The sequence below is a fragment of the Rhinolophus hipposideros genome, assembly GCF_964194185.1.
Source record: "Rhinolophus hipposideros genome assembly, chromosome: 6".
Taxonomy (NCBI): Eukaryota; Metazoa; Chordata; class Mammalia; order Chiroptera; family Rhinolophidae; genus Rhinolophus; species Rhinolophus hipposideros.
The window spans coordinates 91,979,908-92,003,442 of NC_138052.1; the positions used below are offsets into that span (position 1 = coordinate 91,979,908).

The following is a 23,535-nucleotide window of genomic DNA, read 5'->3' on the forward strand; positions in this document are numbered from 1 at the left end:
TACATACCTGCACTTATTTTTAAAAAGAAGATCATAAAATGTCAAAAATGAAGGAAGAAAGAAATAACTGACTAAGCGAGGCATTTTTAGACGTGTGTGAGTTTCATAAAAGGTTAAGATGTGGCCTACTGCCTTTCTCACTAAAAATAGTGCTAGGATAAAAATAATTGTCCTGTTGTTTCAAACAGTAGACCAGAGTAACCTTCACAAATGGCGCAAATGGGCACGTAAAGGAACCCATGTTTTGGTTGACTAGAGAATTCTTTATGTGAACGTATTCCTGCCTTCTCATTAGTGAATAAAGTGTCCAGGAGTCTAAGTGCCTTATTTGCACAAATTCTAATAGTTTTTTTCCTGAATTCAAAGAGCACTGATCCATTTATCTCTAAGTCTGATACGTGTAGCTCTAGTTTACTTGAGTCTCGGTTGGTTTATCCCCAGGCCTGAAGACTGCTTGTTTGTCTTGTGACATTTTCTCCTCTCCCTTTAACTTACCGTAAAGGCTACATCCTATGGGTCTTGGGAGGGTTGGGAGAGAATGCCTGGTTTTCAGGTTCCTACTGGGGTTCCCCAGACGAGGGGTTATGCCTCCCAGAGCCTCAAGCTCTGCCCCCTCGATGCGTTATTTAAACCAGTTGTACCCAACCAGTGGCAGTTTTGCTCCCTGGGGGATATTTGGCAATGCTGGGAGATATTTTCGGTTGTCACAACTGGGAGGAAGTGGTTACTGGCATCTAGTGGGTAGAAGCCAGAGGGTTCCACGCACAGGGGAACCCTCTACAACAAGGAATTATCCAGCCCCAAATGTCAGTCGTGCCAAGACTGAGAAACGCCAATTTGCATGAGTATTATTGACCCTAACAAAGCTAATCAAAGAATATTTGTTTATTAAAATTCAAAAGTGCGACAGAAAAACTTGTCTAAGGAGTATGTCTATCTTCATCCAATCACACTGTAACTATTTTTTCCATGACGGGCTTAAAGCTCTTGGAGAAAAAAAAAAAAAGACTAACAATTTGGCAACAAAAATTTATTGATTAGTTTGCAACATTAAGTATCACATACATAGCTTCATCACATGGTTACAAGTCAATATTTGTGCTTTGTAGTATAAGTAAACATTCATTTGAGCACAACAAAAGTCAACACACAATATTCGGGGATTGTTTATGAACTAAATAAACCCTTTTTCATTTAGTAGCACAAAGAGCTTTCAGCTTGAGATGATGGATACATTTTAAAATTTGACATTTGATTAATGTATCAAATTACACATATAACCTAAATTTGGATTATTTCTATAACAAATGCTAATGAGTACTGGATGGATTCCTGGGGTGGTGGGGAGGGAAGAGTGGCTTCCAAGGAAACTTTCTTGACATTTCAAGATGTGGATGACACAGTCCAGCATTGTTGGCTTTGGGCCTTGTTCACATTTAAAATTACTTCCCAATCTTTAAAACTAGTGTAAAAACATAGTGTTTCAGGACATCTTTAATAAAGACTTTCTTTGATCAAGAAAAATAAAAGCCAGTGCAGCTCATTTAGTTGAAAGGAAAGAAGACTTATTAGGGAGAAGTTAAATACTTTCATTTCTCGAAAGACTAAATCTCTGTTATTAAAATTACTGCACATGTGGGGAGTCTCCCATCTGCTGTCACTTCACACTGTTCGTTCTATTTTCTGTTGGTTTTTATTAGATCCTGTTAACAGTCCATTTTACAATTTGTTCACGTATTCAACACTTCTGAGCACCTTCTAAAGCACTGGTACTTTCAGGTATGTATCTTTTTAAAGCATCACTTGTATATGTTAAAAATTCCCTATCGTATACAATTGAAAGCTGGCCACAAACTTCTATACAATTGGTATTTTAAGCCGAAGAAATTTTTTTTCTAAACACTAAATTAAAACCCAATTCAGAATCCAAACAACCAGAAGGTGCAACAAACTTTTCATGATACACTGCGTAACTTGCAGTTACTGTCTGCAGACCTACACTTACACTCATCAGTTATCTTTAGAACCCTTATTACAAATGAAAATGTAAAAAAAATACATAAATGTGATAAGGTTTTCTTTTTACCAAGTTAAATGCCAATGTCTTTAAATCAAGATGAGTCTATGAGCCTAACTGGTTATGTCAAATTCTGCATCTGTCATTATGAATGTCTTCAAGTAGCTGGTCTGCTATATGGGTCCCAACACATTTATAATGAAATCACTGAGCTCAAGTGTCAATACGGTGACTTACGACAAAAATCTCTTCGTATTCTATAAACCTCTAAACTAGCTCAATATATTATTTAAGATAACAATCTCTTCATAATTTACAATAAAAATAAAATGAAAGTTTATATTTTATATAATTTAATGCACAAGCGGATTTTATCTCAAAAGACAGCTTGCTTTTAGGGTATGAATTCTGTAATCATGTTAACCAAGTAATACAGAGATGGAAACAAGGCAGTCTTTGATCTTTCTCTCTCTCGGCTGAACACCAATACTTTTCCGCTTAGCTAGGAACCCAGGTATTGTTGGGGAGATTTGGAATATTTATTAGTGTGTTGCAGTGAATAAATAAAATCACCGCAGTAGAGGACATTGGTAATACTCTTGCATTTCTGTTAATACCCACTGATATTGACCTGAAAGTGGAAATCTTTTATATCAAAGTTCTGGAAATTTCTTATCCAAATCTTAAGTGTTCACCTGGGCTGATGGCCCCTTAATCTGCTCAAAAAAGTAACATAAAGGTTACAGCATAATCTACAAAACTATTTTGACCAGTGAGTTTATTTCCATTTGATTCACATAATTGGTGACATCACATATTTTATATTATTAAAAATATGCAAGAGCAGCTTTCCTAGAGTTTGGGCCTAGTTTGAGGCCCATTAAAGTTTCAGTTTTCCCAGCCATTCTAATACAAACTATTTTGAACTCACCTACCGGTTGTATTGATTTGTACAGATCAGTATTTCCCTTTCCCACAGATTTATTCCATGTGCCATAGACTTGAGCTGCAGATTATTTTTATAGCTCTGCTAATGTGATGCAATGTTTTGAGGAAGTTTAGAACATTTAGAGCAAATCACTGTAATCTAAGCTGGAATAAAAGGAAGGAATACTCTATAGGACATAGCTGCTTTATCCCAGTTCCAACAGCCAGTCAAAGAGACTCGGGGTCCCACCTTTCTGCTGCTCATGTATTTTGCAGTACTGAACCACGGCATGAAAGATATCCCCCACTTTCCAGGACTTTTGATGAACCAGCCGCACGACATCTAGAAACTAAAGCAAAGCACAGAGTTAGAACTCATATCACCGAGGATCCTCAGTCATCTCATTCAATCGGTCTTCCAAAGCCAATGGCTCTTCAGGCTGTTTTTGAATATCTCTGGTGATATGGTACTGTTTTTCAGTAGACAGGTCAAAGCATTAGAGATTTCTTTCCACCGAACTAGAATTTTCTTCACAGCAGTTGCCATTCATTGATTGTGAGAGACTAAATGGAATTCTTTCAAGAGTCTGAAATATCTTTTAGATATTTGAAGAGTTTCCTCAGCTCTGCTTTTCTCTGGATTAGACTTTCTCTGACCGGACTGTATTGTATGGCTCCCAATCCCTTCTATGTGTATTGCAAATAATCTCTCATTTGGATGTGCATATTTAGGCCAGATAAATCAAGTGATAAACTTTTGGGTTAGGTCACCAACTGTTTCCTCATTCCATCTTGAAAAGTCCCCTCCCCATCATCAAAAGAAGTTGGCTTTCCATTGTAACAGAAAAAGGAAAAGCTGAGGAAACTAACCTAGATTAGTCACCCTGGCTATTACTACTTGCTTCGATTGGCCACAACTTAGAAAGTTTTAAAAAATTATTTATCTATTTTTTTCAGTTACATTTGACATTCAATATTATTTTATATTAGTTTCAGGCAAATGGCATAATTTATGCAGTGATCCCAAATAATCTAGTACCAACTGCACAATACTTCGTTGTGGCAACATGATGGCCTATATTCCCCATACTATACTTTACATCCCCGTGACTATTTTGTAACTACCAATTTGTATTTCTTATTCCCTTCACCTTTCTTTAGCCAATTCCCCAAATCCCCTCCCCTCTGGCAACCCTCAGTTTGTTCTCTGTAACTGTGAGTCGGTTCCACAGGAAGTTTTGACTGCAGGGGAACTGTGAGCTCAGCTGTTGTAAGATGGGGAAATCATTGTAGATCATTCCCTTCCTGAAACGTTGGGGGGAAGCCCAGTGTGAAGGCCACTCACACTCCTTAAGGTAACAATTATTAAAGAGCTAACTGGAGGAAATACTTTCACGCATGTGATCTCATTCGACTGTCAATCCCCTTGTGAAGTAGGCGTTAACAGTCAGAAAACTGAGGGCCTGCGAGATGAAAAGTTGGTAATAGGATATATGGTTTTCTAACCATCCATATCCCAGTGATGTTTCACCTTGCTGCATTTCCATGGTAGGAGAATTCAGCAGTAATACTTATTTGAATCACTGAGAGAAAAAGGCAGGCTGGGAATGTGGCATAGTTTATGAAGAAGAAAGACCGATGAAAAAGATGAGGGTTGTGGTTTAGTTACTATTTCTTCAATGTTTCCTCCTAGGATTTTTGGCTTTGATATTTTTGTGTTTGCTCAGATTTTTTTAAGATCAGCCAGAAATTGAAATGCTAATTTCTTTCTTTTTTTTTCCTTCTCTCCAGCTTGAATTTATTAATTCATTTCAATTACCGAGAAGTTGTCTTATAAAGAGCTACTATTAAATTATGTTTCTTCTCCCAGCTGTGATGGCACCAACTGTTTTCACAGTTAGAGAAATCAGTGCTTTATTGTACTCACTTGCCTTGTGTTGGCTTAATCAGAATAAAGCAATTTTCTTGGCTGGAAAATGAAATACTTAACTTTTAATGCATGGAAACATAAACATTATCTCAAAGAGTTTTAGGATGATGTAAGAAAAGGGACAGATGAGAGGCTGATGGCAACTGTGTTATAGACAGTAATCTCCCAGGGAAGGCAGCATCTTAACCATTTTTAAATATCTTGTGCCTGCACCTAATAGGTGCTCAATAAACATTTGCTGAGTGACAGAAGGAATGAACGACCTAATGTAAAGCCAATACATTCAAAATGATCAAGAAGAGTATTTGAAATATGGAGTGACATCCAGAATCATTGCAGATAAACCTTGTCTAAGCATTCATTCTTGAGTTTTATGAAATGCATTTGTGCGTATGTAATTAAAGAATAAATGTGCATATTTTAGGGCTGCTTACTCAATAATGTTCTATTGGTAGAATTGGTAGAATGTGCCACAAAAAATGGTTGGAAGTCGTGGATCTAGGAAAAAGCTGAACAAAGCCTAGATTGGGGCAACAGCAGTGGGCAGGGAGCAAAATAAAAGCTGATCATGGGGCATGTCTCCTATCGCGCAGTGACTGAGAGTGAGTGTTGTGGGGTTGGGATACCCAGGAGTTTTGTTCACTGCTCTTTACAACAGCAATGGAAGGTTAGCTCCATTCAGCTACACACTAGTCTCAGTGATAGAATTTCAGGAACTATGAGTTGTCCAGGACTCCTCGCAATTTGACCTGGCTTCCTGTCTATCAGATTCCTGAAATTTTAGAGAGCTTGCTTAATCCTTTAGGTTAAGGCTTTGGTTAAAATGCAAATGCCCTCCGATAAGGGAACATTCCCAGCAGCTGCTAGTCAGTTATGAAGATGCATAAAAATAATGTTGTGAGCTGTTCCTTATGTCTTGGTGCGGATAAACGATCCGAGGCATGTTTTCTATTGGTCAGATTGGTAAAAACATGAGGCATCAGAGAAAAGGGGAGAAAGGCTAGAAAGTCTTTGCATGATCTGATTAATCAGCCTTTCCTAGCTCTTACTGAAAGTCTAGAAAGAAGGTGTTCTTGGTGCAGAAGGTGTGAACATCAAGTTTCTGAGGTTCCACTAAGAGAGGCTCATAAGTTGTTGACTTCTCTTCAAGATTTCCCTCAACAGTCACCAATGGCTTTAGGCCAGACACATCCCTTAATACAGTCAATAGAAAGTACACTGAAATAAAATTAGGCTTAGCTCCTTTCTTTTTTCTTTCTGTAAATCCTGGTTCATTGGACCACCATTTTGTTCCCAACTTTCGTCTCTGAGTCATTGCTCTAAAAGCAAATCAAAGCTCAAGGGCAGATGCCAATATTTGCCAGACCCTTCCCAGAAGGCTCTCTGCCTCAGATCTTTCTTGAAGTCCAATATTAGCTTCTTTCCCTTTCTCTGGGACCTGCTGAAGGAGAGTCTTCCTATGTGGTGAAGGTCACAGGATGTCACTGACGGGCCCACGGTTGTCAAAATGCCCCATCAGCGAGGCCAAGCTGCCAGTAGTTTGTAGAATGGTCACAGGCTAGACTCTGTCTCATGATTTCTAAATCCAGGGTGATATCTCAATAATAAAGCTTTTAAAAATAATCTGGTCCCACTAAATATAGCCTGCTCTGATGGCAGTGATGATTTAATCTCAGACATTGAAACCTTGAAACATCTGCGGGGCTGACAAACAGGAAGGTCATACACTTTTTCTTTTTTCGTTCACAAACATTTCTAGAAAAAAATGAAGCTAAGATTGTGAAGAAGCCAGAAAAGGACATTCAAAGCTCACTACCGTAAGCCTTTCAAAACCACATTCTAAACAGCAACTGGTCCTAGATCTTTCATTGTACCTGCCCATGTTATTGCCTTGGTAATTTCATTATGAGCTTTTGTATGTCAGGGATCTGGGTTTTTCTTTCCAAGTCATTGAAAAATAAAAGTCAACATCTTTCATTGCCTGCCATTTCAGAATCAATAATCATTAGATTCCCTTTGTATATGTCATTGTTGGCATTTCCCTGAGCAAATGTTTTGTCTTAGGAAACTGGAAGAATATACATTCCATGATAGTATATCATTGGTAGATTCCTTTGAAGAAAAGTGTCTTTTATATTCTCAGGTACATTTACTAAATTAGATTAATTGTTTACCAAATCACATGGAGGAATCTATGGGAGTTGTTTCAGGCTGTGCGGTTTTGGGGAAACATTCAACAGAGATTTCTGAAGGCAGCTACCTTCCTTGGCTCCAAGGCAGAATACCATTTCCTTAAGCACAAATGAGCTGATTTTTACATTGCTCCTGCAGTTGTGGCCTGTAGAACTTAGCCTGCACCCTGAAACCACCAGGGAGGGGCCTTTAGCAAACCCTAGTGCCTGGGTTTCAACACAAGAAGAGGTTCTGATTTAATTGGCCAGGGCATGGATGACTACAAAAGCTGCCCAGGTGATTTTAGAACACGTTGAGTTTGAAAACAATGACTCAAGGGTTCCGTTCAAGACAATGTCTTATGTTTACAAATGAAGAGATTTAGCATCTATATTATAGACTGAATGTTGGTGTTCCCTTAAAATTCACATGTTGAAGCCCTAAGCCCCAGTAGGATAGCATTGGGTGGTGGGGCCTTTGGGAGAAAAATAGGTGTAGATGAGGTTGAGGCTGGGGCTCCCCCGGGAGATTTATGTTCTCATAAGACAAAGAAGAGACACCAGAGCGCTCTCTCTGCTGTGTGAGGACACATCGGGGAGAAAGGTCCTCACCAAGAACTACTGCTGACATATTGTTCTTGCATTTCTAGCATCCAGAACTGCGAGAAATAGAAGTTTGTTGTTTAAGTCACTCAGTCCATGGTATGTTGTTACAGCAGCCTAAACTGGCTAAGACAGTATCTGATTCTTCCTTATGTTTCCTTCTTTTGCTGTGTACTGCTTCAAAACTGAGACTTTAAGGGTAGGGCTTTTGAAATAGCTTCACCATCAATACCATTGCTATCTTCTCTCTTATTCTCTTTCCACAACTTTGCACGTGGAAAGGAATGAGAGATTAGAGGTGAGGCTACTTTTTTCCTGACCCCCACTTTCTTTGGAAGGTAATCAGACATCTGTCCCTCTCTTTCCTCTGTTCTATGCGCTGTTTCCAAGAAAAGAAAGGAATTCTCTAGGCAGGCTTGAAAATGAGAAAGGCTCCTGGTCTGTTGTGAGGCCAGTCAGCAGCCCACTCGAGCTCACAGAGGCCCACTGAATTTAAACAGAAGAAAAAGATCTGGAGAACAATGGGGATTTAGATCCCAAAAGCAGGACAGTTAGCCAACAGGTGCCTTTTCTTTTTCTTTTAAACCAGTTACTTTCATGATTCTTTTTTCTGTCTCGAATTAAGTAGATTAAATTTAACTGATGTTGAGGTCATTGTGAATTAAATTTATAAACTGTGTTAGAACATCAGGCATTAGTCTTCTCAGTAATCTTTGTCCTGGAATTTAGCATATTTAAAAGCCACCTCAAATTCTACCTCTCCTTCAGGATATTTCTTATGGAAGGGGGTCTCAAACTTCACTGTTCATCAGAATCACAACATTTGAGGGAAGTTATAAGAAAATGAATATTTCTGGGCCTGTTCCTCGCAAGAGCCCTAGGAATATGAATTATAAATAAATGTCTCAGGTGATTCTGTGTATTTGGTTCATGGTCACAGTGTAAGAAATACCATTTCAGTGTGTTTCTCATCCCCCTTTGTCCAGAATAAGTTCCCATCATATTACAAGGTTGTTCTCTTGATTTATGTTTTCCCTATTTTGGGTCCTTCCTGAACTAGAATGTAAACTCCAAGAGGGTGGGGAATTTTGTCTCTCTTGTTCTCTGTATCCCCAGCACCTAAAACAGTGCCAGGTATGCTTTACATGCTCAAAAAAATGCTTATGAATATTCTGAATGTGTGAATTTTAAACGGACTTAGCATTTTAATAAATGGACAAAACACAATGAAAGAGAAAGCTTGAACATGAAGGTATCATTCTCGAAGAGGAGAGTGTCTGGGTGCCAAAAATGAGGCACCCAGAATGTTTGGAATTTGCCTTTTGAGTTGAAGCAGGGCTGGAATTTGATTTAAGCTGACTTTAAGTGCCCTGCAACTCCAAGGTCAGTGGTGGGGAAGATGAGCTGCTTCAGTATTCCTTCATGATGTCCTCTACCCCTTTAGCTCATGCCTATATTTTCACAAGGAAGGGGCATTAATAAAGGAGTTTGGGAACACCATAAAGGAGACATGTTGACTAAATTAATGTATCCCCCCAAAATTCAGAATTCACTCAAATAGAGACTCAGGGTATACATCTGTGAATGGTGTTTAATACTCGAGTGATGGTGGGAAAATGACATTTCTGAACTTGATAGAGATGTTTCTTTACAACCTTCTCAAAGCTGATGAGGAGTAATTGGACATTACACTCTTGTGTGACATAGCCTCCTGGGTGGGAAGCTACAATAGCTCTTCCATAACTTAAAGATGGCCACTTAACTACCTGACTAATTAAAAAACAATCAGAATGTGGTCTCCAAATGCACTATTGATAAAACGCATGATGTCAAAATTTTACTTATTTAACCAACTTAACTAATAGCTTTATTTAACCAGTTCTATAACAAACAGTGCATATTTATGGATTCGCCACTATGTGCAGAGAACATTAACTGACACTAAAGGAAAAAAACTAGAAGATTTAGTCCTCAAAATTACATTACTTGGAAGTAAGATCCTTGAGCTGATGCTAAATTAAGTGAATTGAAACATCATTTAATGTTTTTTTCTTGATGACACTAGTGGAATTTATTTTCTCAGAAAATTAGTTATGAGCAAAGACAGGCATTGTCTTTGAGAAGTGAAAAATTAGTGGGGATAAATAAATACCAAGTCAGGGCCTGATTTACAAAATCAAAGTGTTAGTGACACATCCCTTATTCTTTCGCCTGATGGGGATTTGTGAGACATTTATTCACATTATGTTGCTTCTTCAAGATGGTGGATTATATAAAATCTATTAAGAGGCCGTCTGAAAACACACTATGCAACGTTCTGAAGATAAAGTTGGAAAACAACCTGTCTTTCATTTTTTCAGGAAGCTAAGAATGTACTTTCCCTGGAATGTTCTTGTTCTGTTCCCCACGGCAAAGAGGGGTCACATGCAGAGTGCCCTTTCACTCCATCCTTTGCACTGGGCAGGCCGGGTGGTAAGACAGATGAAGAATTTGTCAAATAGTGAGCCAATAATCACCTTGCATACAAATCTAGTACCTCGATTCAGATGATGGAGAAGAGTAGGCAGTCATGGGTAGGATGTTGTCCAAGGGTCTATTCCCTAGCTTTATATTTCTGGTAGGTGGAGAATGATAATGAGAAAGTTGGCCTCATGCAAGCCTGCTTGGTAAGGAATTGAAAATACATTCTCTTTGATGCCATGCCACACATGCCACAATCTGTTTTAAATATCAGTGTGGCCTCACTTTGGTTTCTGGTATATATATCAAGCCTTTCCTTTTACCTTTTATTTAAATGAGTGTTATAAAGAGATTGGTTTCAGAGAAAGGAAACATATATATATATATATATATATATATATATATATATATATTTATATATATATACACACTTATATATATATACTATTTTATATATATATATATTATAAATATATATATATATATATATATAACAGACTTGTTAAAATATGTTATCTTCCTGATTTACTTTCTCATCGTCACCAACAAGCTGAGGCAAAGAAATAGTAATCATGACTATATTTCTACAGGTGGAAGTTGTCAAAGTTCTAGTTAGAACTTGAAGGTGAAAAGTAAAGAACAAATTATTCAAATTCAAATGGGTGAACTGGGCATTTACTGGGTTTCCAGCAGTGATAAAAACACAAGCTTGGTTGATATCCCAACAGGGAACATGATACCTTTTCAATTCTGTTTTCCTGAGATTTCTTAAAGTAGATGGTAGGGATGCCGAGTTCAGAGGCAGCTATCCACTGCAGAGTGGCTCGAAGCTCAGCGTCAGGACACTCTGGCTCCAGGTCAAAGTTGATCACCAGCAGACTGCCCTGGCGGCTGGCTGCTCCCACTGGCACTCCAGAGACAAATTCTGAACACAGACACAACCACACAGCCTTACGATGCTTTCCACAGGGAGACACAGACAAATTGTACGTCAAAGTTATGGGAACGTGGCTTACCCTCAATGTTTTCTGACTGTCCTTTAAGAATCTCCTTTTCTTCTACTAATTCACTTTGGGAGAAAACAACAGTATATGGTTGGTAATATTTAGGAAGTGTAAGCTGTAAATGGAAGATGAAGTGATGGGTTTTATTGATCTAAAAGCTTCTTGAGTTTATTCTATATCGATTTTATAGGGTGAAGTAATACTAGGGAAATAACCAAACTGACTACTGATGTAGGATGATAGGCTCTTCAATAAATATTCTGCCCCTACAAAATAAAAAAGGCCAGATAAACTGCATGGTTTTAGTTGGGATAATTAGTGTGGGAGACCCTGAGAGAGGTATCCTTCTGTTCTCCATCTCCTTTCCATAAACCTTCAGAGGTTTGAACAGTCAAGGAGAGATTATGTAGGTAATGAGTTCTCATTTCAGGATTTATCCTTCTTCTGTATTTTACTCATCATTTAAAGAACGATGTTTCCATTTTGACACAATGATTTTTTTCCCTCTATACTATGATAGCAACGTAAATTTGCATTTTAGCCTAGGAAAATCCTTTTCGACCTATATATAGTTCTTTCATCTGAAGTAAGAAAAAGACAATCCGTGAACTGCAGAACTTAAATTGTACAACAAAATATCTGAATTAGTTGAAATTTTTCTTTTTCTTTCCTATTATCGGGAGGATGTAGTAGGCTGGAGGTGGTTCAGAAGTAGAGACTCATAACTGAAGTAAATATTTCATTAAGTTTGGTAATGTTCAGTGTTTGAGGTGTTTTCATATGGTGAGTACTTATTTGGGAGCCTTGAATATAGTGGGAGAACTCAGCAAACGCTTCCCAAAGGAGAACATATGTCCCAACAGCTGAAAGGAAGTGACCATTTGAGGAAGCCTGTGGTTGTCCTATATTTTTGTCCTGTCTAAAAATTAAAGTACAGGCGCTCTTAAAAATGCGTATTATTTTGAGAAAATATTCTCCCTTATATTTTATGCTACTGTTATTAGGAATAAAACGGAATTTATTCCTTGAAAGTAATAAATCCTTGAGAGAGGATAGTCCTTTTCCCACACATACCTAATAATTATATTGAAGAATAGAAACTTTCCTAAGGGTCTAGATTTTCTGTTAGATCTCTATGCGAGTGACATAAGTGAAATGACATGTGGTATGTACAGTTTCTGCCATTATAATGCTGTACAATCCTGCTATGGCTTGTGGCATTGGTTTCCCCTGAATTCATATCATCTGTGGGGTCATAGGCTCACACCACGGAGGCTTTCTCCATGGAGAAAGACGGAAAAAGTAGCTGCATAAATGTTTCCTGAAGCAGAAAAAGGAATTTGTCCCAAAGTAATTTTTCTATGTGTTTTGGTTTTTGGTGTTCCTTGTAAAAAACAAAATAAATACCCCCAAGATAATGTGTATGTTCATCTCTACTTGTGAATAATGGCCTTGTGCAACAGGAAAGTATTCCTGCCACCTCCAGTCACTAAGGAGTACTCCCACAGGCAGGATACCTGATCACATAGTAAGCAGAAATGCTTTATCGATGAATAATAATTGAGGGAATAGGTCAGGGAGCCAATTTTGTCTTATCCTTCATTTTCATTTTTCTGAAATTTTAGAAATCTCCAAATAACCAGCTAAGTCATAGGTCAAAAAATTGATTCATTTAATTTTCCAGAAGAATTGCAAATTCTGATGTAGTCCTCACCTCGGGTTGCTCTCTCTTTCTGCACCGTGTTTCATGTCATACCTATAGTGCTTTTCTAAGTGCTTTTTCCCCCTTGCTCTTTTAGAAGGTCCTCATATTGCAGGGAGCAGAGCTACTGTGTGGGGATGACATCCCTTGATCGTGGCACGACTGATGTTAGACACATTTAGTAGTGATAATTCCAGGTGTCTACAAGTAAAGGAAAAGCCATTCACACTCTCATCTATTGGACAGTGGTCTTCGCTGGCTGGCAGGGTCCAGGACACATGGATTTTTGTTTCTCTGTGTCCAACTAGGTAAAATGACATATACTTCTAATTACATGGATAAGCTTTATCGGACATGACTGCACCGTAGGGGGCAGATTTGAAATCCAGAAAGCAGGTGGTGGCAGGTTATTCTAGGCCTGAGTCTTTGCTCCAGTGACATGGAACCACACACGCCGGAGAACCATGGCCGTACAGACATGATGAGATCAGTGGCTGGGCACAGCCTGCATGATCACAATGGATTGCCCGATGGAAGTGGAGGGGCAGGCTCACAATCACTGCACCTCAGTGGCTACTTACTTAATCATGGGAGAAGCTGGCATGCTTTCCTGATAAATGTCCAGGTCCGTAATGCCAAGACTGCTAGTGGCACTACTGTTGCCATTGCTGACAAAGCAAAAGTTTACACATTAATGCCAGTCTCCATCACCTGGCCACACCTCTGACACTGACAGTCCACTGTTCTCGGGGCTCCTTCCTTCAGTCCCCAGAAGACTATTACTTTGTGTCTAGGACTCCTGACTCGACATTGACGTCTGACCAAATTAGGGAAAACACAAAGAAAGCCATTGTTTGGCTCAAGCCAATCATCATCATCATCATCATCATCATCATCATCATCATCAACATCAACAATGTTTTCTGATTTCTGCAGTGGTCACCCTTGATAGATCACACCTAGTGGGTGACAATCAGCATGACTTCTTGCTTCCTCACTCTAGTTAGAGTGGGGATGTTTATCTAGCAGCAAAAGACGCCTTGGGCTATTCCCACTGAAACCTCTGAGAATGAGATACTGGAATGCTTATCTACCTGCTTTTGACAGAAACCTGTGAGTAGATACACGTTTTCCCTTTGCCATTCAGGGGATTTTTCCTGAGGGACATTCCATAGGGTATGCATCTGGCTCATTGTTTCCTTATAGAACTACAGAATTCACAGGTACAAAGCTAGGGAAGGCCAAAATTCTATAGCTCCTTTTCTTAAAATCTTTGAGAAAGAGCAATATCTGCTACATTGTGTATCATGGAGAAGGAGGACTCACGTCTTGCATCAATGTCATAGGTTTACACAATCAACATACGATCTAGTTACCGGCCTGAAACTTATTCATTGAAACACTGTGGAGTTGAGCTTATTTTTAGGCTCTGTCTGTACTTGCAAAATGGAATGCATCCAACTTCACCAAACCCACTGAATTTCCTCACACTCTCTCTGTTTTCCAGTGACGTCTCTTCTAAGTAAGGTTTCCAAAGGGTGAGAGCTGGTGTGTTGTAAAGGGACCGTCATCCCTTAGGAGTACCATGAGTAACCAACTAGCTCCCTCCATTTCAAATTCCTGTCTTGGGTTTCGTGTCTGTTACCGAATATATTACTGATTGAAATCTGATGACTCTACATTGCACTAGAAGTATAATAGTTGACCCTGTAAACTTCTGTTACATCCAAAGATTCCAATTTTCTTTGCTTTTTGTCTCTACATTGTAACATTTCTCACTAGTTTTTGAACTTTTAGGCAAGTTGTTTAACATTGTGAAAATTTCCTAAGTCTAAACAGACTGAACTGCCAGAAACAAAATTTTGAAGGAGTCACACCCCCAGATGCATTTGACTCCCATTTGTCAACTGGCCTCTCTGGAAAGTCTGCGGCCTTGTTGGCCCAGTATCAAATTAGACCATGGGCAGAAATGTGGAAATTCTTTTCATTTTTACCTAGTAGAGGGACAGCTTTTGGTTTATATCTCCTGACTGTCTGGGGTCCAATTAAATCTGACCTCTCATTAACTCCTCTCTAGCTTTTCCAAAGCAACAATACAGAGGGCAGGGGAGAGAAAGGGGAGGAACGTCAGGCCAAACAACACAACACAGTGTGGAAACACTTGCCTCATGTAAACCCAGCCTGGGTTGCATCTGAAATACAAATGAACCAGAAAGAAAGTATCAAACACACCAGGTGTAATAGCAGCTCTTAGTAAAAAATTCACAGTTGTCATCATTGAATGCAGTAGCTTGGGCTTACAGAGCAGGGAACACAGCTAACTCTAAACCTTGGCCAAGGTAACTGAAGCCACAATTGGATAGGAAGGTACCTCTGAGCACAAATCATGACAGGCAGGCACCTTGACCTAGTGGGGGATTGCCTTTCTTGCACTCCCTCTTAGGGACCCTTTGCAGAGAGCCATTTAAAATGCATTTCTGGTACATGTATTGAGATCTGTTTCCCTGGGAAGACGAGTGAAGAGCTGGTACCTCAGGGATCGCTCACTGAGCTGCAGAAAACTACTGGTGTCATCTGGGTTGTCGTCCTCATTGGCGAGCTGGGACCAGCTGTCTGTGCTCTCCCCACTGCTGCCGGGAGGGTTGGGGACCTCATCGGTGGCTCTGTCTTCTGTCGAGACTTCAGTCTCTGGTACGTCTCTGGCATCCAGGCTGTCACTGTAGACGGTAACACGTTATCACCAAGAGTAGAAGCACAAGACTGAACTTGTCACGAGGACCTTGCTGGCTGCTCTGTTGAGCACGAATCAGCCATAGTGAGTGGGAGGTCCTTCAACCCAGATGGAATCTGTCTTTTAGGCTAATACTTCTGCTCATGCCCTAGGTCGCATTTTGCCTTTTCAGCCTTACTCTCCGTCACCTTTCCCATCTCTTCGTTTGCTCTCTTTCTGCAGACTCCCTCTATTTATTGCCAAGATACATGGAAGCACCCTGGCCTGCATATATAAGAATTATTGAGGGGCAGTGGTATTTAAAACGAAGATACTCAGAGCACCCTCTCCAGAGATGATGATTCAGTGGTTCTGCAGGGAGGCCCAGAAACCTGCATTTTTAAACAACTACCCCCAGGTGATTCTAATGCATGTGGTATGTGGGCCATCCTGGGAAAAAATTCCCACCCCAGTCCTGGTAGTTCCACCTAGAAATGCCTCTAAACAAGTTTGCACTTGCAGACACCTTTTTACACCATCCCTTCCCTTTGAGACGTCTGATTTATACTAGCACCCCTTTTCTAGATTAATGTTTTCTGCATAAAGTAGCTCTCCAAAGCATTTAGCCCTTGATCTGACTGGCTTTCCTCCTTCAAGCCTTTCCTTCCTGGCCTCCCCTGAATTTCTGCCTCTCTGGACACTTTTAACCTGGAACTTGGTTATCTGTTTTTCCTGTAAGTGTTGCTACAGCCAGCTCTGACTGTTCACTGCCCTCCTTCTCAGTCTGTCTCTATGCCATCTCATCTCCTCTCCTGCCTATTGAAATCACTTCCAAGTTCACTTCCTGAACTCCAGCCAGGGCCTCTCTTCTTGATTCTGAGGCTCTTTTTTCAGCTGGTCTTCTGAACATATTCAATCTGTCTCATTAACATCTCAAAATCAATGTATCTGGGACAAATTCCAATTGCCCTCCCATCCTCTTCCTGTGTTTCTTATTTTCGTTGATTTTTCTGAGTGTCTGGGCTTAAAATCTTGCAGTCTTCTGCTTTCTCTTTACATTTAGTTATTTGCTGTGTTCTTTCAGTTCCAGCTCTAAAGAATCTCTCACACATACTTAATCTCTGTCTCTACGGGCATGAAATTATCTTAATTTAGGTCCTCCTAAATTGCTAGGATTTTAAATTTGGAAGGAACCTCAAAAGTTTCTGTGGATTAGGATTTATCCAAGATTGCAATGAAGCTTGGTACCAGATATTAGACCTCGAGTTTTGAGACTTGTGGGCATTTCACCCACCGTTACTCCTTGGCTCCACTGTATGGTATGAGCCTAACAGTTGAGCCCCCACTTTTCCTCCTCTCTCCAAATCTTCTTCACACTGCCACATTAATGTCCCTAAGGCACATCGTTGACCGTTCTTGTCAAACACCTCCAAGGCTTCCCTGAAGCTAACCTCTGTCCTTCATGGCCTTCTCTGCCTGTCCAGTTTTATCTGCCCCCACCCTAGTCGTTCCTCAGCAAACAAAACCATCTGTTGTTTCTCCAATGGGCCAGGGATTTCTTGCCTCTTCGTCTTTGCCCAGTTGCTTCCTCTGACCAAATGCTGGTCAGCAACCAGGCCCCTTTGAGCTCCACTCCTGCTGTCCATTCTGTAGATTCCAGGTCTACCATCTGTCAGCTCTCCAACTTGGACAAGTCAATAGACCTCTCTAAGAAAAATAATAATACCCATCTCACAGGGGTGTTTGGAAGATATAAAGTAGACAATAAATATCATTTACTGCATTTAACTTAGTGCCTGGATCCTCGCTCCTAAGATTCCTTCTCACAGCACTCTAGACAGGCGAGGTATGGAGGCGTGGCTGTTTCTAGCACGATGTGGTGCCAACTTGGGGTGACAAGAGATCCTTAATAAGCTAGATTTTCCTTTCAGAAATGTTGATATTCTTTCAAATTGAGCAGGGAGAAAGGAAAAAAATGGATGCAGCCTAGATGTTTAGTGAATTTAGTTAAATTCAAATGAAAGAAAAGCTCATTAATGACAGATGGAAACAATATATTAACACATATTTCCAAAAAAAGTGGAAATAAGCCAAGTACTGAGCATAAAGGAGAGGGCTCCAACCCCATTTGTTTAGTTAAAAAGTAATTTCCTGGATTAATTTCTTAATAAATTAGGAGCTTATGTCATTAGGAAAATTTATTCCAGTGTATGTCTTACTAAAGCAGAGTTACATCTCAGTGAGTGGCAGTGAACATCCAGGTTAAAAATGAATCTGTCAGTATATTTTATTTTATCTCACTTTCAGGCTCTATTTACATTAAACCTCATATTCCATGTTACATAGCTGGGGAATTCAGAATGAATAATGATAATCACAAACACTACTTCTCTTTTTCTTTTGAAATGCATAGCTTTGTATGTTTATTTATGAATAATGCATAGATGTGTTATGCAGATATATGTACATGGCTTTTTTCCATTTCTGGTCTCACAGTTCACACACAGAGCTTTAAAAGACCATATTTCATAAGATATCAGATTAAATTTTAGAATTTCTGAGTTGGCAGGGACCCTAGTAATCATCTAGCCCAGTGTTCCCCTAACTTTATTTATTAGAAAACTACTGTCATGATTTTTGCCATATCTGTATTCCTCCTGTATCATAAGAATAAACACTTCTTTAAATCCGTTTACTTTATATAACCTAAATATGTTTATTTGGAAAATAAATTTTGAGTCATTACTATAAATGGAAAAAAGGAATCACTTGCCATAGGTAGGAGGTAACAATAAAAATAAATACATAGCTAGAGTAAAAGCCCTCTTTCCAGTAAGTCATGCAGTAGTTGATTTACTGTAAAGAGTTCATGGAATGGGGAAATCATGACAATAAAACATGACACATTTAAAATATTTTAGATCAACTTTAACTGCATAAACATGCACTTATTCATCAAACTTTAGACTACACAGATTTTGGTTTCCTTGATTTTCTCTATTCTATTTTTGTAATCACGGATTTCTGCTCTCATTTGTATTATTTTCTTCCTATGTTACTTTGGGTTTAATTTGATTATCCTTTTTTTTTTTTTTTTTTTTTTTAGCTTCTTAAGATGGAAGTTTAGATCATTGATGTTAAAACATTTTTTTTTAAATAGAAACACTTAAAGGTGTTAATTTCTTTCCTCAAGTGCTGCTTCAGTTGCATTCCACACATTTTGATATGTTGTGTTTTCATTTTTGTTGAATTCAAAAGTTATTCTAATTTCCCTTGTGACTTATTTTTTGACCAATGGATAATTTATTTATTTATTTTTTTGCCCTTTTAATTTTTTTCCAATTAGTTTCAGGTGCACAAAACAATGTGATACTTAGACATTTATCATTTATATCCCTCACACAGTGACAACCTCCTTCCCCCCATCCACTACCCCTGTGACATCACACACAGCCATTACATTTCCACTGTCTCTATTCCTAGTGCTGTACTCCGCTTCTTGAAAATATATATATAGTAAATATTTATATATATATTAACTTCGTGTATATATGTAAAAAAACTTCTTGTATATATATAAAATTGTAGTTGATATTACCAATGGATAATTTAGAAGTGTGTTGTTGATTTCCAAAGAGTTTTGGGGATTTCCCAGACATCATTTTGTTATCGATTTTTAATTTAATTCCGTTGTGATCAGAGAACATACTCTATATGATTTCATATGTTTAAAAAGATTTTTATTAAAAATATTGCTAACATACAATATTAATTAGTTTCAGGGTACACCATAGTTATTCAACATTTATCTACCTAAAGAAGTGATCACCGTAAGTTCAGCAACCATCTGACACCGTACCAGCTATCACAATATTATTGACTATATTTCCCATGCTGTATATTACATCCCTATTACTTATTTGTTTATACCTGAAAATTTGGATTCTTATTCCCCTTCACCTTTTCCCCCCTTTTAAAATTTTTCAATTATAGTTGAAATTTAATATTATTATTTTATATTAATTTCAGGTGTACAGCATAGTGGTTAGACATTTATATACTTTAAGAAGTGATCCCTCTGACTAGTCTAGTACCCACCTGGTACTATCTATAGTTATTACCATATCATTGACTATATTCCCTATGCTTTATGTTATATGCCTATGACTATTTTATAACTACCAATTTGTACTTCTTAATCCCGTCACCTTTTTTAACCTGCCTCCAAAACTTTCCCATCCATCACCCTAACATATCTAGTACCCATTTGACACCATACATAGTTATTATAGTATTATTGACTATATTCCTTATGCTATACCCTACACCCCCCGTAACTAGTTTGTAACAACCAATTTGTACTTCTTAATCCCTACCTCTTTTTCACCCACAACCCCGCTTCCTCTGGCAACCATCAAAATGTTTCCTGTATCTATGAGTCTGTGTCTGTTTTGTTTTTGTTTTGTTGTTTATTTTGTTCTTTAGATTCCCTATATGAGCGAAATAACATTGCATCTGTCTCTGTCTGACATACTCCACTCAGCACAATACCCTCCAGGTCCATCTATGCTGTCCCAGGTGGCAAGAACCCATTCCCTTCCATGGCAGAGCAATATTCCATTGTATATGAGGTACCACCTCCTCTTTATCCCTTCTTCCATCAACAGACACCCAGGCTGCCTTCACATCTTGGCCATTGTAAACAACACTATAATGAACACATGAATGCCCACATCCCCTCAAAGTAGTGTTTTGGTTTTCTTTGGATAAGTACCCAAAAGTGGGATTACTGGGTTCTTCTTTGTCTCTTGTTATAGCCTTTGTTTTAAAGTCTATTTTGTCTGGTATAAGTATTGCAACCCCAGCTTTTTTGTGTTTCTTTTTGTTTCTATTTTCATGAGATAAGTTTTTCCATCCTTTAACTTTCCATCTATGTGTGTCTTTTGATCTGAAATGATTCCTTTGTAGGCAGCATATCTAAGGGTGTTGTTTTCTCACCCATTCAGTCCTCCTATGTCTTTTGATTGGAGCATTGAATTCATTTACACTGAAAGTAATTGTTGATAGATATGTACCTATTGCCATTTATTATTCATAATTTTGATTTTTCTTTCATCTTAAAGAAGTCCCTCTAACATACCATGTAATACTGGTTTGGTGGTGATGAACTCCTTTAGCTTTTTCTTGTCTAGGAAGCTCTTTATCCACCCTTTGATTATAAATGATAGCCTTGCTGGGTAAAGTACGCTTGGTTATAAGTCCTTGCTTTTTGTCACATTGAATATTTTATGCCAATCCCTTCTGGCCCGCAAAGTTTCTATTGAGAAATCAGCTGACAATCTTATGGGGGCTCCCTTATAAGTGACTTGTTGCCTTTCTTTTGCTGCTTTTAGGATTCTCTCTTTGTCTTTAACCTTTGCCATTTTAATTATAATGTGTCTTTGTGTGGGCCTGTTTGGGTTCATCTTGCTTGGGACTCTCTGCACCTCCTGGACTTGTATGTCTATTTCCTTCACCAGGTTAGGAAAGTTTTCAGTCATTATTTCTTCAAATAGGTTTTCAATCCTTTGTTTTCTCTCTTCTCCTTCTAGTACCCTTATGATACAAATGCTGTTACATTTAATGTTGTCCCAGATTCCCTTAAACTATCCTCATTTTTTTTCATTTTTTTTCTTTTTGCTGTTCTAATTTGGGTGTTTTCTGCTACCTTGTCTCCCAAATAACTGACTTGATTTTCTGTATCATCTAATCTGCTAGTGCATTCTTCATTTCAGTTATTGTATCTTCACTTCTGGTTCTTTTTTATGGTTTCTATTTCCTTTTTTATGCTCGCTATATCTTTGTTGAAGTTCTCACTGAATTCCTTAAGCATCCTTATAATCATTGTCTTGAGCTCTGTATCTGGTAGGTTGCTTGCTCCCATTTTGTTTAGTTCTTTTTCTGGAGTTTTCTGCTGTTCTTTTATTTGGGATGTATTTCTTTGTTTCCCCATTTTGGCTGCCTCTCTGTGTTTGTTTCTATGTATTAGGTAGATCATCTATGTCTCCCAATCTTGGCCAGATGGTGTTATATGGTAGGTGCCCTTGCACAGTCTCCCTGGTCACCTGCTCCACGTGCTCTAGGAGTGGCCCATGTGTGGGTTGTGTGTGCCCTCCTGTTATAGTTGAGCCTTGCTTGCTATTGGCATGTCAGTGGGTGGGACTGATCCTCAGGCTGATTGGCTGTGGGATTTGGATTCATCCGCAGCTTATAGGCTGCTATGTGTGGGCTTACCCTACTGAGTGAGATTTGTTTGCTTCAGTGGGCTCTGGTACCTGTTGAGACCACCCTTTGTGTGTGTCACTTGTAGGGCTAATTGGATGTGCTTTGCTGTGGTCTGAAGCCAACCTTTAAGTATGTTGGTTCTGAGGCCTCTTGTGAGGGGCTCTGGTACAGATCCAGGTCAACCACTGCCTGTGACCAGCCAGGGACTACCTGGTAGAAGCTACAAAGTGATCTGCAGTTGTTTGTGTCCGTGCTGGATCTGGAGGTGCATGGGAGAGTCCATGCTGTGAACTGAGGATGGCTGCCATCAGTACTGGGCCTTGGGTAGCTCTGCAAAAAGCCAGGCCTCCCCGAGGCCTGCTGCTACCTGCTGGCTCCCTTAAGGTTCAGCCCCTGATAAAGCCTTGTGTGGTATACAAGTTGGGTGAGGAAGGGTCTCAGGATGTCAGTAAAGTGGGAAGAATTGTGGTCAACAGGTTAATGTAGACTCTGGTTTGGTGCCTGTGCTGATCCTGTACTGAGCCTGGAGCAACTCAATAAAAGCCTCAGAGCACACCATGGCCATCTACTGCCCACCTGGATCCTGCAGACTCCAATAGTTTTTCAAGAAAGAATGCAGTTTGGGTGGGCCAGCTACTCTTGGAGAAAGTGCTTAAGGTGTTGGGCAAGTTGAGTGGGGAGGGGTTCCAATGAGTCAGCAAAGTGGAGCAGCAGAGCTCACCAGGCAAATGAGATTCAGATTTGGCCTGTGGGGATGAGCTAAACACAGAAAAATGGTGTCCATCTGCTGACTGCATGGGAGGAAGCCTCCTCAGAGGGAAAATGGCAATTGTCCTCCAGACCTCACCTCAGTCTGCCCCTTACATGTCTCTGATGCCTCCAGAGTTATTGTTCCTCTGCTGGAGCCCAAAGTGAGTGCCTGGGAGTGAACAGTCTGTGCGCAGGTTGTTCAGGAGGATTTCTGGTTTTCCCGCAGCCTTCCAGCCCACCTGGATGGTTTTTCACAGCCAGATCTTGTGTGGGCTTCTTTTCTCGGTACCAGTACTCTGGGCTGAGGAGGCCAGTCTGCGGTTGGGGTCTCTTACTCCTCCAAGGGAAATACCCATGGCTGAGATATCCCTCCTGGTTCTCAACCACCACACAGCTGTTTGGGGCCAGCCTATTTCACGTCTCTGGCCCTCCTACGAATCTCTATGTGGCTTCTTCTTTATATCCTTAGTTATAAAACTTCTCTTCAGCCAGACTTCAGATGGTCTTCCAGGTTGATTACTCTATAATTTAGTATTAATTTTAATGTATTCATGGAAGGAAGCAGGCACAGTGTTTATCTACTCTGCCATCTTGGATCTCAGGAAACGTCTCCAATTCATTTTAAATGTATTAAGACTTGGTTTATAGCCTTATGGTCCATAATGGTGAGTATTTCATGTGTGCTCTAAAAAAAATGTATATTCTGCTGGAGTGTTTAATAAATATTATGTCAACTTGATTGAGAATGTTGTTCAAGTCTTGTATATCCTTATTGATTTTCTGTCTATTCTATCAAGTACTGAGAAAATAGTGTGAAATTTCCAAATATAATTGTGAATTTTTTATTTCTCCTTCCTGTTCTACTATGTTTCGTTTCATGTAGTTTAAAGGTCTGTTATTTAGGTGATTTCATATTTCAATTATTATGTCTTTTTTATGAATTGGCCTCTCTGTCATTATAAAATATCCCTCTTTATCCCCGATAAAATTCCTTGTC

The 23,535-nt window shown here is 39.2% G+C and overlaps 1 protein-coding gene across 12 annotated transcripts in view; it reads right to left on the reverse strand.

Annotated features, from left to right (window-relative positions):
* Window positions 1-1,014: 1,014 nt before the first annotated feature.
* Window positions 1,015-23,535, reverse strand: part of SPHKAP (SPHK1 interactor, AKAP domain containing) — a 123,755-nt gene continuing 101,234 nt past the window's right edge. For 6 of the 12 annotated variants that reach the window (XM_081052821.1, XM_081052815.1, XM_081052819.1 and 3 more), the window contains 6 exons: window positions 15,346-15,531; window positions 14,980-15,006; window positions 13,396-13,482; window positions 11,125-11,177; window positions 10,849-11,033; window positions 1,015-3,294 (listed from right to left, as the gene is read on the reverse strand). In XM_081052821.1, coding sequence (XP_080908947.1) covers window positions 3,151-3,294; window positions 10,849-11,033; window positions 11,125-11,177; window positions 13,396-13,482; window positions 14,980-15,006; window positions 15,346-15,531 — 682 coding nt within the window. In that variant the 3' untranslated portion in view covers window positions 1,015-3,150. The remainder of the gene's footprint in view (window positions 3,295-10,848; window positions 11,034-11,124; window positions 11,178-13,395; window positions 13,483-14,979; window positions 15,007-15,345; window positions 15,532-23,535) is intronic. The other 6 variants (XM_081052817.1, XM_081052811.1, XM_081052820.1 and 3 more) reach the window with 4 other exon arrangements.